The sequence below is a fragment of the Peromyscus maniculatus genome, chromosome 15 (assembly GCF_049852395.1).
Source record: "Peromyscus maniculatus bairdii isolate BWxNUB_F1_BW_parent chromosome 15, HU_Pman_BW_mat_3.1, whole genome shotgun sequence".
Lineage (NCBI taxonomy): Eukaryota > Metazoa > Chordata > Mammalia > Rodentia > Cricetidae > Peromyscus > Peromyscus maniculatus.
In genome coordinates, this window is record NC_134866.1 from 37,816,060 (window position 1) to 37,832,079 (window position 16,020).

Sequence of the window (16,020 nt, forward strand, 5' to 3'; positions counted from 1 at the left end):
TATAAATTTCCTGAATTAAGATAGTAATTTTCTGGGTACCAACTTAAAGAAATTTTCTTAGAAAATTGTACTTGTTCTTCTACTTTGAGCCACACTATGTTAGCTCACAGAGAAATGAAGGGAGATTTTAAGACACATTCGTAATCACTTCATTCCCACAACAGGGAAGATTTTGCTAGAGCTCAGTGTCCAGGTTCTGAGGCTTAGCCAGTGCTGAACTGACAAGAACCTCTTCCCCTGTGAATCTCCAATGTCCTGGATGTGTCACTACCTGGCTTTGGATGGGCCAGTCACCAACAATTGCTTGATGATTCATTGAGCATTTTCTGTGCAGATTTGCATGGTGATTAGTTTAGAGTAGTTAATTTGGGCTGCTGTGGTCAGAAACATCACAGACTTCCTGGCTTAAAAACAGTATAAATTTATTTACCAAGCTCTAGTGTGTGAAAAGTCTAAGATTAAAGTACTAGCAGTTTCAGTTTGATTAGGGTACTCTTGCCTATACACAGACATCTTTTAAGCATGTGCCCATATAACAGCATGAAAAAGAAGTGTATGAGACCTCTTTAATAAGGGCAGCAATATCATCCACAAACATTATATTGTCATAATAAAGTTAAAAATCAAACTGTCAGTTACCATCATCTGAATTTGGCGGAAGAGTGATATCTTTCATGTATTTCATGAATGCTACTGGATTACAGTGAGCAGAAAGGATATTCATATACCTTCCATAATGTGCCCATTGATAGTCACTCCCTACCCCTATTCCTTAACTCTTTGTTAAACAACTAACCCATAGCACATTGAAAGTTAGAATATAAAATGGCTGCAAATAAAACAGAACTACCTTGCAAACAGTGCACGTATTGCAACACAGTTACAAATGAATACAGACCGTAGCATATTTTTGCAAATAGTGAGGAAAAGTATATTGGCCATTATCAAATATACAATGATACTAGGCGGTAAGAATGAAGCTCGCCATGCCTAGAAGTGCTGTTCTCACTCCTCCAAATGCCACTCTCTTATAGACAAAATTCTCCAGCTACACTGACAATCAATGATTCTCTGAGATGAGTTGCCAGGTATGCGATCCATATTTATTTGTGCTTATTTACCAAATAATTAATTAATATAAGTTATATGTAGGATTAGGGAGGGTGAGGGAATCAAGAAAGACGGGGTCCTTTTTCAAAAACTCATTGTGTGACAGAAGAGAGAGCAGACAAGTAAACATTAAGAGAAAACAAGGCACACGATGTGCACACAGCAAATGTGATGGAGAGTAGTTACAGAGGAGTTGATCTGGAAGAATTGCCCAGGGAAGGATTCTTTGATAAATTAGCATTAACATCGAGACTTGAATAATATGCATGAGCCAATTATTTGTTAAAGGTTTCAGCAAGTTGTCTCTAACATACAGCAAAGATAAATTACCTAATTTCTGCTATGACTGAACATTGTTTTAGATTCAAATTTTATTTCAGTAATGACTAATGCTATTGTTCTAGTTTGATTTCTATGGTTATGATAAAATACTCTGACCAAAAGGGACTTGGGGACAAAATGGTTTATTTGGTTTGTACTTTCAAGTCACAGCCTATCATTCAAGGAATTCAAGCAGATACTTGAAGAAGAAATGTGGCTTGTTGGCTCATTCCCAGGTTCATGCTAAGGAGTATTTGCATAGGGATGTGACTTCCCACAGTGGACATGGGCAGCTTATATCATTTGACAAGACAAATGCCCACAGTCATGCCCACAGACTTATCTGATGTAGACAATTCCTCAATGGAAGTTTTCCTCTCAGATGACCCTAATCTGTCAAATTGATATGTCAGGCTAACTAGGACAGTTATTGTTTCTCCACACTTATCCTCTTCTACTTATCCTTCAAATACACATTACAGCATTAAGTACAGATTTTTGTGTTATTCTAATGTCAGAGGAACAAAAAGTTTTCATTTTGTAAGGATGGCAAGTGCTTCCATTTCTAGGAAATCTAATTTTATCAAGCAGGCATGAATCCGAATCTGGTTTTTATTCACGATTATAATAAAGATCATCTAACTCCGTAATCATTCTATGAATTACTGGTACATACTCATCATTGGAGATACAAATGTAATTGTGACACAGATTCTAGTCTCAAAAGGCTTGCAGTCATGAAAGAGACAATAAAATCATAAATGATAATCACTATACAGAGACAAAGTCGTGATGGTAAAATGTATGGAGAACGGAATGTCTGATAAGAATAACCAATGGAAGTAAAACTAAAATAAGTAGAAAAGATCGAGGAGAGAACAGCATAAAAAAAAGAAAGAGGTAATCAGAACTTTTTAAAAGAAATTTATCAATAATTTCTTAATGGTGAAAAATTAGCATAGAGATATAAAGATAAAAACAGCCCATAAAGCAGTGGTTCTCAACCCATGGGTTGCAACCCTTCTAGGGATCCCATGCCAGATATTGTGCATATCATATATTTGCATTATGATTCATAACAGTAGCAAACTTACAGTTATGAAGTAGCAACAAAATGATTTTATAGTTGGGAGGTCTGTACTACATAAGGAATTGTATTAAAGGATCACAGATTTAGGAAGGTGGAGAAGCTCTGCCATAGTTTCCTTTGACATGGTAAGGAGGCTGTACTTCCTTCAGGAGATGCAATTCAGGTTTGAATTCTAAGAAAAGCTCGACACCAATTAGTCTTGGGTTCTGTTAAAGTCAACGTGGCAGTCCAATTACGAGTTACATTTGAGCTGCCGATGGAAAGCCCAAGTTGTTATTGCACTTTAAAGTTGAGGCAAAAAGATGTCAAGAACCTGAGAAGATGGCATTTCAATAACTAAAAAAAAAAAAAAAAAAAAAAAAAAGTGACAACCAGGTGGTAAATCGATTGTAAGAAGTAATGAAATGGGACGTTGGTGGTGATACAGATAAAAGTGAATACTGGACTCGTTCTGGACTCTTTTTTTCACTGAAGATCATGATATGACAAGAGGAAAGCACACAGAGCATCATATCCAGAAAATCTCTAGTCATTTCACAACACATTGAGGGTTTTTTTTTTCTTTTGCTTTCATTAAAATGGACTATGACATATAGGGCGAAATTTCTTAAAGTACATTTTGCACTTGCTCTGTTAGCTTTTTGCACTATTTCAGGACATCTTAGGCTGTGATCCTACCTTTCTCTGGCCTTTGTGCATTAAAGTCCGAGTTGTAGCTTACCTTCCTCTCTTTGAACTTTCTCTTTGCCTCTGTCACTGTTTCTTGGAGTGCCTTTGTCTCTCTCCTGTGACCCAGCCTGGGTCATCTCTGAACTTGAGACCATTGAAAACCTTAAACTGACTCAATTGTCTTGAGATTTGGATATGAAAAGAAGTAAAAGGAAAGTGTTCCAGCAAACACAACTGGCGGTTTAAGAAACAAAATAAATGGAATGCTTTTCTTAAATAGTAAAAATACAAAATACATTTGAGTTATATTTTACAAAGCCCAAAGAGTTATGCATTCTAATTCTATTAAGAAGCAGAAGAAAAAACAAGTTATAACAACATAATAGCTGATATTTATTTTATTTTTAGAACCCTTTCACACATTTTATAGCTTTTCACAATACAAATAAATTTTAGAGGATGTAACAACTGTAGTGTAGAGATGGTTATAAAAGAGAAAAGTTGAAATGAAAATATTTTGTTGCTATTCTATGTTAAATGTGTGAAGAATATTAACAAAGGGGAAAAACTAAAATATAGACAAAAGAACACTTATGGTTAAAGAAATTTCAAGGCAAAGGAGGAGAAAAATAAAAAAAAAGCAATAGGAAAGTAGTACATAAAAATTTCTAACTAAGTGCTCTTGGGTTCATGGAAAAGAAATACTAGATTTAGCCTTGTATCAAAGAAGGGAGTGATAAAGTATTGCTGGAACTAGATTATCAAGAAATGAGCATCATTTCTGGAAAACATACTATGTAGAGTGAGAAATTATTATTATTGATGATGATGCAAGACAACAAGTTGTCCCCCTTGGGTACAGATCACTTTTCAAGAGGATCGCAGAAACGAAAACTCCAAAGGTAGCTGGAGCCGGAGTTCAGAAAGCTTGAACTCATAACCTAAAGATCAAATGTTCCTGAGCAGAGAAATGATAGCTCATGTACACAAGAAAATTCGTAGCATCTGTGTTGGTTTAAGGGCAATAAAGAGAAAGTAGACTCAAGGTTAGAGAAAACTAAGTGCAAATTTCAGATTGTGGCCATGGGGAAGAGGATGTCAGGCATGCATGTGAGATGTACTGTGAATGTAAACTAGAGATAGGATGTGCACAAGTTGAAAAAAAAGGTCTAAAATAGATCTCAAATTTTATATTCAAAGTGACCTGAAAGAATAACTAAAAATTTCAGAAAGATTTCAAGAGTTGAGTGTTTCACTGATGGAAGATAATGACTTCATTACATAACTTACATGGTGCCAGGGGATATAGCAAAGCTTTTAAGAAAATGAAATTCATGAAAAAGAATTTGAATTAAAATGCCTAGACTAAAAATGTATAATAAAATAAATGAAAGAAAACAAGTTCAGAGTCAAGGAATGAAACCCCAGAGCTCCAGTGAATGCTTCTGTGTAAAGAGGCTCAGCAGGGGAATCAGGGTTTGTGTCTTGTTAGCACTGTAACAAAGTGCTCTCAACAGTTTAGAGAAGGACTCATTACCAGTATGGCTTTGATAACTTTCAAGGGCTACAAGGTGTGGTAAATACTTGATGATCACACCACAATGTAACCATTACACAGAAAATCTATAGGAAATTTGGTAATAAGAGAAGTTGAGAGCCAAGCACTATTCAATGAGGGAATCAAGAGCATCCAATTTGGGTTTAGGAGTGAAGTGACTGGTAGCAGAGGGGAGGGTTTGGGGAAGGGATGGGAAGAGGGTGCTGAGAGTGCCTTTTGGGGCCGCAAAAATATCTTCGTGAGATACCAAGAGCTGATTTACTGGAAGCAGGCTAGGATCTCCTGATCAGGATTCCAAGGATGAGCAGAGAAAATGTATGAAAGCAAGGATAAACTGTCAAAAATTCAAACCAAAAGAAGGACAGCATAAAAGAATGGGATGTTGGGAACATGGGGACAACGAAGAGGCAGAATGTACTTTTGAGAGTCATGAATACAGTAAATTGAATAAGAGTCGTAAAGGAATGATTCTCTGATATTCTTTTTGAAATAATTAGAAGTCTCTAAGGGAAGAAACAAAGAGATGAATAAAGGCAACCATTGATGTATTAGCATGTAGTTCTGATTATGCTTTTAAATAAGTTACAATACAGACTAAAGGACTGCCTAGAAGACTAGAAATAATTGATAATAGCGTGTCACTCATATCAAGGACAGTAAATCTTACCTCTCTCAGGGGATCATTAAGTTCATTGAGAATATTTTCTTCATCAAAGATCTTGCCTTGGTATCGGTGTTCATAGTAGTCATGTATCTTCTGGCGCATGTCAGCTGGTAACTTATGGAATGACATGTATTGTTCCACTTGCTTATACTAAAAACGAAGGAAAAAATAGAAAACACTGTTAGGCCATGCTAGAAGTCATCCTATGTGCTGTTGCACCACATTCAATAACACTGGAATACTCTGTAATAAAAAGAGTAAATCCTTGCTGAGGCAGGGACTAGAGCACCAAGGTCTAACGTGCTTATGGGTGTCATACTGTATAAGGCATTTTATGTAGGTGACCATATCCTGAAAAGAATGAGATGTGGAGAAAAGGCATGACAGGAGCTCAGGGTGAATTTTGAACTGTAGCTCTGAGACAGAAATGATGGAGCCGGTATTAAGAGCAGCTGGTAGCAAAAGGCCGTGGGTGTATACAGCAGGGGACAACTATTGTTCAAAAGGTCAACCTATCAGAACCAAGGGCTCTGGTAGAGGACTCAGCCATCACACAAGGTGTGTTGGAGTTATTGCCTTTTGAATGAATTGGCTGTTTCTTGTTGTAAACTTCTTATGCAATTACAGCTATAATGTCTCCCCATTACCATGCATTTTCATAAAATGTGTGTGTGTAATCTCATGATTACATCTCAATCTTATGGGCACATATATCTGTGGGTGGTCAGGAAGATGGCTTTTCATTCGGCTGTATCATTTTGATATATAGAAAATATACTAGGACATGCTTCATAGCCGGATCCATTGTCCCATGAGACTGTGGACACTTAAAGTCTGCTTTATTCCTTTTGCTCAGACTAACACAGAAAGTAATAATCTCTCCTCAGTCTAACAGAAACTGCACAAATTTAGCTCATTTTTACCTCAAAGCAAGTCCAAACTAGAGTAAAGGATTTTGTATATAGATCATAAGTTTGAAACTTTACAGTTATGCACAAGGTCAGAGTCACAGGTGTCTCACCAAGGCAACTAACACAAAACACCCTAACAACAGCCTCCTTATTCTTCACTTGACAAGTCTTCTGATAAAAAGCAATGATAAAAAGCAATGATAAAAAGCAATGTCTCAGTTTGTCCCACTGGTCACTGAGCCTTCTCCTCTGGTCCTGAGACCTTGGAACCTTGTGTTACTATGGTAATGGCTCCTTGTCCTCTGTTCTAGGAATGTGCTATGACCTTGAGGGCTTTGAAATTTTTCTGAGGATTGCAAGGAGTCTCCTGCTAGAAATATAAGGAGTCAGGCAAGAGAAGAGCTAAGAATGAAGCTGAAAAGAAGCTGTAGATTTAGAGAAGCAGCAAAAAAAAAAAAAAAAAAAAAAAGAACAGCAGAGAGATCTGGGGCAGAGCTGAAGCTACTTAGAACAATAAAGTGATGGACTGAAAGAGCATAGTGTGCATAGATTTATTGATATACCCTCAGATAAGTAGATTCATTTGATATTCCTAAGATTAGAATTCCTGCTGCTTGTAGCGCCTTCCCCGAACTCTGGGAGAAAGTTTTTCAGGGCAGGCACCTGAAGGGCTTTTGATAGGTCAGAATAAAATGAGGTGGGGTGGGCTCTAGGCTTTACTAGTTGAGTTGTGGAAGAACTCAAGACACTCTTAGTTGACATTTGAGAGAGAAGTCTAGTAACTTTTCCTAGCACAAAGAGCTGTATCTTAAACCTCTGACTAAGATCTGAACCTAGTTAAAATTTGAATCTAGAGGCAAAAAACTTGACCATTCTTTGAAGACCATAGTTTCTTAAGTGACAAAGATTGCTGGAGGAGAATATCAGTAGGAGACTAGTTCTACAGTATTTTTATAGGCCAAGTTTAACAGATATTCAATTTCATTTAAGGGACTAATTCTAAAAATTGATTGTTTCTAAGACCTAGGGAGGAGAAGCTTTGGGAAAAGCTAATGATTGCATGTAATCCTAAAGATGTCTTCATTCAAGTGTCTTTTATTTTTGCATAAACACATACAAAATTCTGCTAAGGTAACTACTCAGCTCACCAAATAGGAGCATTTGAACACAGATATTTGAGAAACTATTGGAAGAGAAGAATTACAGGCATCGAATCCATATCTTTAAGAATAGTTCTTCTATGGTTCATATATACATTAAACTTTGGGAGGCATTCTCCAAGTATTCTTTTTTTTTTTTTTTCCCGAGACAGGGTTTCTCTGTGTAGCTTTGAGCCTTTCCTGGAACTCACTTGGTAACCCAGGCTGGCCTCGAACTCACAGAGATCCGCCTGGCTCTCTGCCTCCCGAGTGCTGGGATTAAAGGCGTGCGCCACCACCGCCCGGTTCTCCAAGTATTCTTAATGCAGACATTCAAAAATACTATAGTTTGTATACTATATTTATGCATCCATATTTATCTATTAATATCTATCTCTATCTCTATTTATCTATCTATATCTATCTCTATATCTATTAAGACAGGGTCACTGCAGTCCTGGACTGGTTTGACCAGCCCTATTTTGAACTCACATATATACACCTCCTTCTGTCTCTCAAGTGCTTGGATTAATGGCATGTGTCACAATATGTGGTTCCAAAACAGCAAATTATTTTCACTGCAGTGATGATAGAATCAATATAAAAAAATTAGGTTTTTACATAGGGTAATGTTACTGAGATGATTCTTTCATTAAATAAAACACAAATGATATGTTTTCTATCTTTTTCTGATGAGAGAGTCCTGGCTGAAAAGTCTATGTCTCTTTATTGGGTACACACAGTTACTGAACCTGCAATTAGTGATTGATGGCAAGCATCACTAACTGAGAAATTTTAAGTATCAAGTAACTACAGTCTTTCACTATTTTCCTACATAAAACAGGAAATCCTTTAATAGTTTATCCAGAGATTCAGTTTTGTCAACTATTACCCTAAACTGAAATATCACTTTCTCACAAAAAATTTCTTCATTCAATAACTATACCATTTTTCATTGAAAAAGAAGGATGAGGAGGAGGAGGAGGAAAAGGAGGAGAAGCCGCCTGTTTGAAATGTTTAAAGCCAAGAAACCTGCATGCATTCAGAAGGCATCCACCCTTCTGAAGCAACATGACATAACATTTTGATCTTATGTGTCAACTCTTCACTGCCATTGTGTATAACTGATTAATAGTTGAGGAAAATATTCATTAAACTTTGATGGAGACATCAAACTTGTATATTCTCTGATAGCCTCCTTCAAAGGATTTGGGATTTGTTCTTCTTCCTCCTTCCTCCAAGCTGTTGGGGCACAGAAGTTTCAGTGACTTCTCTATCAGACTCTATGCAAGATAATGTAGGTAGCTAGATTAGAAGCTGTCTTTATTTCTGGAAATTTCCTTGGGCAAAAAAAAAAAAAGGTTTGGAATTCTGTGGGATAATCTTGATTGTAGCTTCCTTACTAGAGATGCATACCCAACCCCAGGAGATGGTGTTTTGGCATTTAAGCCGCCAGAAACTCAGCAAGCCTCGATTATAAAAAAATGGATATTCTCATGCATTAAACTTTGGGAGGCATTCTCCAATAACTCATGGAGAATTTATGCTGTGGAAGGGCTCTTGGATTTTGTGTCCTTGTTAACATTGTCTTTCTGCAGTTTCATTGTGTCCTTTAATTTTAGACAAAGTTTTGTGGAATATAGTCTGCAGTCCAGTGAGTCCTGAAAATATTTTACATTAGAAAAAAAATAAACAAAGGGTTGGCTTCCAAGACTCTTACACTCACTAATATGTAACCACAGATGTGTGATTAATGCTGGCCCAATCATGGTTTCATTCTTTCTTTGGTCATCTCTGCTTTCATTCCATAATGCACTGGTGCCCAACTGCTCAAAACATTAAAACTGTAACCTTGAAGCATATGATACTTTACATGTCTTATTCCTTGCCATGCTTCTCAGGCAGGTGAAATGCAGAAAAAAAAAAAAGTAGTATTACTTTACTTGGTGGAGCAAATCAATGCCTATTTGTTAAGCCTACATGCATAAGGAAAATATCTGCTTTTTTGTCCATTTATGGAATGGAAAATTGACACTCAGCTACAAGAGAGCATTATGCATAAAAATTTTATTGTCTTGGTTAAATATAGTTACATTTTCTCTCAAATGTCACTTTTTCTGTACTCCAGATTACTAACTTAAGATGGTAGTCAGTTGAATGACTTCTTATTTTATTGATCCAACATTATATGGATATTTATACATTTATTTATCCCCCCTTTTTATTAAGAGATTTTTCTATTCATTTTGCATATCAACCACAGATTCCCCTGTCCTTCTTCCTCCAGCCCCCCAGCCTTCTCCTTCAACCTACCCCCCCATTCCCAACTCCTCCAAGGCAAGATCTCCTGTGGGGAGTCAGCAGAGATATTTATTATAGCTTACTCAAATTGAGTTGTTTGTTTTTTTAGTACGTATTATTTATTTTAATAATTCACTTTGCCTAGTAATTATTTGTCTAACAATTGCGAAATGATTTATTTGGAAAACAATCTATTCACATACATAGGTGTGTGTGTGTGTGTGTGTGTGTGTGTGTGTGTGTGTGTGTGTGTACTATTGTGAGTATCAGGATGTCCAGTGTCTATCTATTGCTCTCCACCTTACAGCCTTTAGGCAGGGTCTCTCTTTGAATGACAACTTCTCATTGTAGTTAGTCTTGCTGGTCAGTGAGCCCTCTGTATTACCTGTTTCTCTTCCCTAAGGCTGGGATTACAGCACATGCCTGGATTGTTATGCCAGAGGTAGGGATTCAAACTGGGGTCTTCATTCTTGTAGAGTAGGAGTTATTACCTAATGATCTATCTCCACAGTACTGGATCAATTGTTAAAACACCATCAAACACCACTAGCAATTAGAAAACAAATTAGAAATATGTATTTGTAACCTCTCCCCAGATCTCCTGAATCCGAAATCTACATTTAGGACACAGCAGGTTGAAGTTTAACAAACATTAAATTTCCAATGTCCCATCTCTATGACAAGTACAGGTTATCTTAGGACATGAGGAAGCATATCTGAGTGTGAGCAAGGAAAAATAAATTCAGTTTTTGGAAAGCTAAGTTTAAGTGGCTGATGGCACGTGGCCATGCTTATATGTAGGTCAGGCACTCAGAGAAGGAAATACACACGTCATCGATGACTAAGAGACCGAAGGATGATGTGTCAACTGAGGAGAAAGCTGGTACAAAACAGAAGTGGCATTTTAAAAGCAGCTGAGATAGGGAAGTGGTTCAAGTTAAGGATATGGATAATAACTACATAAGTTTGAGAGGAGAATAAAAAAAAAACGTAAGTGACAGAATCCAGAGTTTAAGTGGAGAGTGGTCAATAATTAGATAGTTGAAGAAAAGGGGTGCAGGGCAGTGGGCAAAAATCAGACTTTGAAGAAGACATGGAGTGGTGTTTGGAGAATGAAATAAACTGAATGTACAAAGTTTTACACAGGCTCATGGATTTAAAAAATTAAAGTCTATCCATGTTTGTATTAGTTGTAGCAATATAGCATTTTTGAAACTTACTCAGTGCCAGATAAAAAGAGCACTTTTTATGAATAGTAGTAGCCCATCCTCTATCCCAGCAGTCTTCATGTTTGGAGATGCTTTGCTTCTGTTTCTTATATAGATAAAGTTTAGGCATTATTTATTGGTTTATTGTCATAAAATGGTGTTTTTACATCTTCCATATCTCAAATCTTCCTTTACACTCTATAATTATGAACAGAGTGTTTAAACCTTCCCTTGATCTCTTCTGTAAAATTACATAACAATCTACCTTCATTTACTTCTTAAAGAACTGTGGTTATAGATAAAAAGTTACAAATTGCCTCCTTCATTTCTACTTCCTAACTTGTTGCTTCTAAGAGATAATTATAGCTCCATACTCAGAACTGAAATTCAAAACCCATAATGCTTCCTTTGTTTTAAACAAAGTAAACATTGACCACAAAGTCAAGTGCAACTCTTGATGATATTGATATTCATTTTTTGTGTGCTGGATTTTTAAATCACATTGTAATTTGCATGATTAGTTCTAACTTCAATCTCACTCACCCTTTCCTGACTCTATGTATTGTGATAGCCACTGTGGTTCCTTTAGAAGATTTCCGGTCAGTGGTCAGTTGCAACCTACAACACCTATGTTGGCATCATTGAACAAACCCTCCAAGGAAGACATAAGAAAAGGAATGTGGAATATAAGTGCCACGAATCATTGAAAACTATTAGGTTTGCAATCATATCACCAAATATATTAGCTATAAACAGCAAAGGGTTTTATTAGGGAACTTTCATGCATGCATACTTAGATCACACTTATCCCACTCTTCTCTTTTTACCTTTTCCCACTCTTCTAGTTCCCTTCCACATACATGGCCTCCCTTTCTACTTCATTCTCTTTTTCTTTTAACTAGCTCCCAGGTGATAGAATGTGATGCTTGATTTTTTTATGAGATTCACTATTTCAGTTAATATGATTATATTCAGTTCAATCCATTTTCTTACAAATGATATAATTTCAATCTTCTTTATGGATGAGTAGAACCCCACTGTGAATATATCACATTTTATTTACACATTCATGTGTTGAAGACCATCTGGGCTGTTTCTTAACTTGACTATTGGGAAAAGTGTCAAGATATACATGGAAATTCAAGTTTCTCTATCTGAAGCTGTCTATGATTCATTGGGGTATATACAAAGGAGTATATGTCTGGAACATATGTAAACTTAATTTGTGTGGGAGGGTGAATACATGTGCAAGTGTGCATACCATGTGCATGCAAGGATGCAAGTATGCATAGCCATCTGCATGCATACTTGTGAAAGTCAGCAGTCGCTGTTGGATGTCTTTCTCAATAGCTCTCAATTTTTCATTTTTAAGACAAATAAAAATTTCATTCCCTGATTTGGCTAAAGTGGTTGACCAGTAAGCCCAAGGGATCCTCCAGTACTGCCAAGTACTTCACCAATCTAAGCTATCTCCCCAGCTCATAAAAGTTCTAATTTTAACTTTTTTTTGAGGAATCCTCAAGCTATTTCACATCTCAATCTTGTTGATGATATATTCATAGAATCCTAGGTTGAACAACTTGAATTGGATACCAAGCCTCTGAATTTGAGCTAAACCATCTATGCTAGCCTTGATTGATCATTTATTTAACATATCATTTCTATGTATTTCTTTTTGACCATTCCCATTTTCCCTACTTTTTCTATATACTCTCCTGCATTTCCCATGCATTCTAAATTGTTTCCTAAAATTCCTAGAAGTTGTTTTTAATCTCAAATATTTCATCCTTTACATTAGTCTAAAGTATACTAATAAATGGAATTTTAAAATAGCTCTAAGATGTGAGTATATTCCTGAAATTTGGATGTTTATGAAAATGATTTTTCATTCTGGGTTTAGCCTCAGGATGTCTTTATTGACCTTTTTTTGTATACAATGCTGAATGCAAAAGAAATGCAGAACAAGCTGTGATGATTTGAAAGTGGGTGGTACTGGTAAGTGAAAATGTCAATGTTAAGTGTAACACTGTTTTTGCATGCTCAAATCATAAAATAGAACTAAAATGATCACTGCAGGAAATAAGGAGCATGGTAAATACCAGTCATTCAGCATTACAAGAAAAAAAGTCACATTTTTTTATGTTTTCAGATTATTTTTAAAATACATTTTTTTTTTAAATTTTGGTGATCCTTGGAATTGGACCCAGGGCCTTGAAAATGATAGGCAGGTGCTCTATCAATATGCTAATATCCCTAGCCACATTTAAGTTGTTTTCATATGCAGAATATAATATCCTTTTAAAACACCAAGTCCCTGAATTATATATTTCTTCAATTCAATTCAATATGACATGTAAAAATCATGTTATATCATACATGCCAAAGTTTCAATGATTCTTTATTTATCTGTACCTTTCTTACCACCATTTTAGTCAAAGCCACTTTATCTTGGCACTAAACTCATGGCTAACTTTCTAACTACAGGCACAGTGTCTCTGTTGCATGCCTTGCTACAATTCTGAGCTAATTTTCATGATTTGGACAGGGACTATTTTCAAAAGGGTCATTTTACTGCCCTTTTGTCCTTAAAACTCTTTAATGGCTTCTTGTTGCTTTCAGAATAAAGTCCAATTTGCTTCAGTCTACATAGTTTTCTCATCTACATGATATTCTGCTGCACCTTATACATTCATTATTGTTTCTTCCAAGTAACTCAGATATTCTTACTCAGCTATTTCTGGATCCTCCATCTAGAAAGTTCTTCAACTACATGCTTTTATGTCCAAAGTATCCCTTAATTCACTTCTCAAATCGCCACACCAAGGCATATCTTGGATTCTCTACAGCACATACATATTTGCTCTACACTTAAGAACAGTGCTGACTTTGTGTCTTAGTTATCATCAGAGCACCTGAAATTTTATGAAAGTAAAAAAGTCATGGCCTGACATGTTTACCATTGAATCTTCTCTGATGCCTGCATATATTAAGTTCCTAGATAGTCACTGAATGAGAACCAACACTTTTATTCATCATCTGGGAAATGAAAATGAAGAATGTCTGCCATGTCTCAGTTAAAATGATGGTTATTAGTGATGATCAGAGATAGGGACATTCTATCATATAGACTGACATTTGGGTTAGTATTTCATGATTATTGGTTATCACTGCTTATTATACTATGAAAATATTTTAAAATATGAAAGTTTCTTTTAAGAGTTTTAAAATTTGTTAAAATAAATGTTTTCTGACAACCCGTACATATATAATACACTCTGTTTACATGACCTAATTAGCTGAATCAAATTAATCATTAAAATATAATTTACAATATTTGAGTTTGTATACAAACATTCACATCAGATGCTAATAATAATACATTACTATAAGTTTAATAAAATATGATTTATTAACTAAGTTTCACATATTTCATTTAGTAAAATTCATTGATTTCTTCTTCAAGAAATCTTTAATTTATAAACAATTATTTATTATCAGGAATATTTTTAATATGGTATTTGTTTATACAGTTCACAGTGTCTGATTTAATTCTGACGTTACAAAGAAAGGAGTTCATTCTTATGTATAAAACACTAGGCTTTTGTGCAAACCAGTTTACCAAGTATTCTTTCTAATGGTTTGGGAGCAAAGAAGTTTTTATAAGTTATACTTTCAATCATTCCTACCTGAGGAGCTTTTAACTTCCATGATAAATGAATTTCTGGTTATTTTGAAACTAAATAGTGAGTAGACTGCAGGTGGACAGAGGTGGGAATATTAGAAATCAGGTTGTGGGGACTGAGGGAAGAGGACTGAAAGAGTCTACTCGAAAGGAGGGATATTTGGGGGTCAGGTAAAAATCTGATGCAAAGCAATGTGCCAGGAATATATAAGGATGACCCCAGCTAAGACTCTTAAAACATTAGCAGATACATAGCCTGAACTGGCCGTCTTCTGTGACCAGGGAAGTCTTCAAGTGGGGGGAGTGGGAAACCAGCCCAGCCACATCATCTTAGACCTACAATCTGTCCTATCAATGGTATATGCTTAGGTGAGGGTAGCCTAGAGTTTGAGGGAGTGGCCAACTAATGACTGGTCTAGTCTAAAACCCATGCCAGGAGAATACACACACTCCTGACACTGTCTGGAGCACTAGGACCCACAGGCTGGACGACTATCCAGAGACCTAGAAGAAAACATGACCAGAGGAAAAAAAATATCAGTGTAAGGTTGCCTAATGATACTCTGCTACACTCATTGATTGGTGTCTAGCCCAATTGTCATCAGACAGAACTCATCCAGCAACTGATGGAAACTGATGGAGACCATAGTCAAACATTAGGCAGAGCTTGGGGAACCCTACAGGAGGAGGAAATGATTGTAGGAGCCAGAGGGGTCAAGGACATCATAAGAAAACCCACAGAATCCACTAACTTGGGCTCATAGGAGCTCACAAAGACTGAACCGACAAGCAGGGAGCCTGCATGGGACTGACCTAGGTACTCTGCATATGTGTTACAGTTGTGTAGCTTGGTCCTCTTGTGGGACTCCTAACAGTGGGAACAGGGGCTGTCGCTGACTCTTTCACTAGCCTTTGGTACCCTACTCCTCACACTGGGTCACCTTGCCCAGCATTAATACATTGTGAGGTGTTTAGTCTTACTGCAACTTGTTATGTCATATTTGGTTGATATCTGTGGGAGATCTGCCCTTTAGCTAACAGAAATGGAGGAGGAGTGGATTGGGGGATGGGAACAGAGGGGAGATGGGGGGAGGGGCTGGGAGGAGAGGAGGGGAGGGGAAACTGTGACTGGGCTTTAAAACAAACAAACAAACAAATAGAAACAGAAGGAGCTAAACAGTATAGTCATTAAAGATTAAGTTACATAGTAAAGACATGAGTGGTCTTCTGATTTTGACTTCCAATATAGTAAATAGGAAAAAAAAAAATCAAAGTAAAAACCCAAGTATAAAAGTATGGTTGTAAAGTAGCCTGGTCACAGTTTAGTCCTTTGTTTTCATTTTACCTTTGTTTTTATTTTCTTTTAG

General features: G+C 36.4%; 1 protein-coding gene across 1 annotated transcript in view; it reads right to left on the reverse strand.

The window, feature by feature from the left end:
* The window catches only part of Hcn1 (hyperpolarization activated cyclic nucleotide gated potassium channel 1), a 388,508-nt gene that overhangs the window by 63,548 nt on the left and 308,940 nt on the right, over nucleotides 1-16,020 (reverse strand). The window contains exon 5 of the mRNA XM_006983585.4: nucleotides 5,416-5,562. Coding sequence (XP_006983647.1) covers nucleotides 5,416-5,562 — 147 coding nt within the window. The remainder of the gene's footprint in view (nucleotides 1-5,415; nucleotides 5,563-16,020) is intronic.